Source organism: Salvia miltiorrhiza, chromosome 8 (assembly GCF_028751815.1).
Source record: "Salvia miltiorrhiza cultivar Shanhuang (shh) chromosome 8, IMPLAD_Smil_shh, whole genome shotgun sequence".
Classification (NCBI taxonomy): Eukaryota; Viridiplantae; Streptophyta; class Magnoliopsida; order Lamiales; family Lamiaceae; genus Salvia; species Salvia miltiorrhiza.
This window is the reverse complement of record NC_080394.1, coordinates 55,513,506-55,516,946: the sequence shown is the minus strand read 5'-3', so window position 1 is coordinate 55,516,946 and position 3,441 is coordinate 55,513,506. Positions and strand designations below refer to the sequence as shown.

Here is a 3,441-nt window from a genome sequence, read left to right as displayed (position 1 = left end):
GAGTATCACTGGGTTTAAAAGGTTGTCGATGACTTTTAGCCAAAACACAAGTTTCACAAGACAAAGTATTATTTTGCATAATGTTAGGGAATAAAAGTTTAAGGTAACCCGTGGATGGATGCCCTAACCGACGGTGCCAAAGCCAGGCTTCCCGGTCAGCAGTTCCGTGAGCCAGCATCACCTTGCCTTGTTGAGCTATCTCATCCACATAGTACAATCCATCCCGCTCAGTGCCACGCCCAATAATCTTCCCCGTCCTGATATCCTGAAGTAAACAGAAGTGAGGATGCATTATCATGGTACAATTGAGTTCTTTAGTAACATGACTAATTGACAACAACTTATGAGATAGGGACGGAACATATAGACAATTGGATAATCACAAAGTTGGGGAGATTTCTATAGTTCCGGCCCCTTCTACTTGAGTTAAGTCACCATTAGCAGTTTGTACATGAGTTCTAAAGGATTTTGATGACTCAAGTATATCTGATTTGTGAAAAGTCATAGTGTCTGTAGCTCCACAATCAAAAATCCAATTTGTTTTTCTACTGACTTGTTTATTTGACACTTGACATGCAGTAGGGGTTATTTTCGAATTTTGACATAGTTTAGGGTCAAAAATTGAGTTGGGTATAACTGTGTGGCTGTTTTTAATAACATGGGGTTCATTCTGGGATTTCCATAGACTTGAGGGACTAGACACAAAACAATGGGGTTTCTTTTGTAAATTTCGAAAATTATGGGCATTATTTTGAGAAAAGGGAAAAATAGGAGGGTTTGATGAGGGTTTGATGAATATTCATCAAACCCTATACCTCCAATTTCGTCCATTTCACACAAAGGAGCCGCAATCTCCTCTCCAAACCTTCTCTCGGTTTCGCCTCTAGCTGCTACCGCCGATCTCTCGCTTTTTCGGCCATTAACGCCGGAAAAAGCGCCGGCAGCCGCTTTGTCTTCCATTGAAGTTGGGTAGCTGATCTCCTTCTCTCCCTTTCCTCTCTCGATTCTGCCTCGGCCATCAACGCCGGCAGCGGCGCTAGCAGCCGCCGATCGGCTGCCTCCTCGGCCCTCTCGGCCATCTACGCTGGCAGCCGCGTCTCTCGCCGCCGGTCTGTTGCTTCCTCGGCCATCTCGGCCATCTACGCCGGCAGCCGCATCGCTAGCCGCCGAGCTGCTGAGTTTTCGGCCGTCGCCTGCCCACGTGAACTTGCCGCCATGGCCGCCTTTCTTAGGGGAGCCGAAATAGCCGCTGGTTTTGGAAGCTTTCTTCATTTTTGGAATGGCGATGTTGAGCGCCGGTGAGTTTCTCCACAAACTGTTTTGAATTGGCTAGGAATGTTTTGGTTTTGGATTATGAACGATGATGATTCGTTTCTGAGTTCCTATGGTTAAACCTGCTCTGATACCATGTTGAAACATTATATTATCATAATGCATAGAGAAAGAGAAGCTAAAGATTGTAATTGTATTTCTTGTAATTGTTTTCTGAAGAATACAATCACCCTTTATAATGTATTACATTCCTCTAAAGTCATACCAGGATCCCTATGATTAAGGGATCCTTGGTTAATATTTGACTGATACATGGAGATTTGGCTACTGCAATTTCTGACTTTTGGATGCTGCTATTCTTGACTTTGTAGTTATTTTCAACAGGGATCTCTTGCAACTGCCAAAGATCTCGAGCAACGAGCTTTTCAAGAACTCGAAAAGCAGAGGTGTCTGCAGCCCAACACACGACATCACAGCCGTCGATTCTCAAGAACTTAAGACAAGGGAACTCACAGTTGAAAGTGCTCCACTCGCCTCCCAAGAAAGAGCTGTGTTCAAGCTCAAGAACTTGTAGATGTTGCAACGAACCAATCGTTGCCAGATCTTCTCGAGTGAGGCTGCAGTTTCTCAAGCACAACTTGTTTAGCCGAGTGGGGAAGGCAAGCCTCTTGCTCAGCAAATCCACTGGATATCGCGATATGCAGAAAGGGAACCTCATGTTTAGTGATTCGAGCTTCTGTAAAGAGCAGAGATTGTGGAGATAGTGTAAGCACAAGCAATCTTCGTAATCTGTCAAGACATCATCAAAAACCACGCGCAATTTCTTGATGTTGGGAATTCTCTTGCACGCCTCCTCCGTCCATCTGAAATTCACTACTTGCACAAGTGTTTGCAAGTTTCTCAAGACACAAGCATCATCTTCCTGGTCACTCGGAGGAGGATCAGGGAGACAAATTTCGTTGCACACGACGTGCCTGAGTTGTGACATCTCCCAAATTTCAGCTGGTGCATCGACTAGTCCACACCTTCCTTGAAAGATTACGTTTGCAGATTCCAAACAAAGGATATTGAAGAAGTAAGATTGACAACCAAGAGATTGGACGCGTGCGAGCTGACAAGGTGCAAGTTAGAATCGATGAGTACGGGGGCGGTTAAGTTGATGCCGGAGGTGGGTTGCTAAAATTATAAAAAAAAAAAAGAAAAAAAAGGTGCAGATCCACCCCTGAAGTAGAGGTGCAATTAACCACAAACGTTAATGGACACTTAACGGCGTTAGGTCAGAGGGGGGAATTTGCACCATTTTCTCGGAGTTCAGAGGTTTAGTTGCACACACAGTGAGTAAGAGGGGTTATACGCTATAGGGGCTACTACTTCGAGGGTCAATATGCACCTTTTCCCTATTTTATTTACATTGTATAGTATTGCTATATTTTCATTTCATGCACAGCACATGAGAAAATACTAGTTAACCTAAGAGAGAGATTACTATAGTGGTTTTCTTAGAAGAAATGCGCGAAACGAGACTCTTAGCATATGCTTCTACTTTTTTTTATTTAATCCATTATCATTGCGGCAGATTATTTATAATTAGTATCATGTACTAATCCACAAAGGATGTTTATAAAAAATATATATACATATATATAAAAGTCCATTATGATATCACAAAATTTTTATCATAAAAAACACATGCAATTCTAAAATTAACAAATAATAATATGCCTTATAACTACATTATTAAATATTACAAACTGATCTACAACAAAATTATAATACAAATTTGAATAAGTGAGATGAAAAGAATTGTTTAACTTAATATTACCAACAAATTTCACTCATACACGCCATTGCATAATTGAAACTATCAAATTTAACTATATTTTTTTTATTTACATACAAAATAGGGTAATTTACGAAAGAAATAAGGTTATTTTAGGTAGTTTTTTAAAGACAAATGAAAAGAAGGAAACTTCATTGTATAATTAAAAGTTCTCAAGTATACATTAGAAAATACAAGTAAAAAAAAAAAGAAGTATACATTAGAAAATATGATGGAATTGTGTAGTGATCCAACATATATTTTGGTTAGTGGCTACTTTATTTCAAAGTTAAATACTTTATTTTATAATTAAAATAAGAAAACTAAAATAATTATACATGCACTTCATT

General features: G+C 39.9%; 1 protein-coding gene across 1 annotated transcript; it reads right to left on the bottom strand.

The window, feature by feature from the left end:
* Window positions 1-1,531: 1,531 nt before the first annotated feature.
* Window positions 1,532-2,260, bottom strand: LOC130998730 (probable disease resistance protein At1g58602). Its single transcript, XM_057924138.1, has one exon. The coding sequence runs from the start codon at window positions 2,258-2,260 to the stop codon at window positions 1,532-1,534; it is 729 nt and encodes a 242-aa protein (XP_057780121.1).
* Between the last annotated feature and the right edge of the window lie 1,181 nt (window positions 2,261-3,441).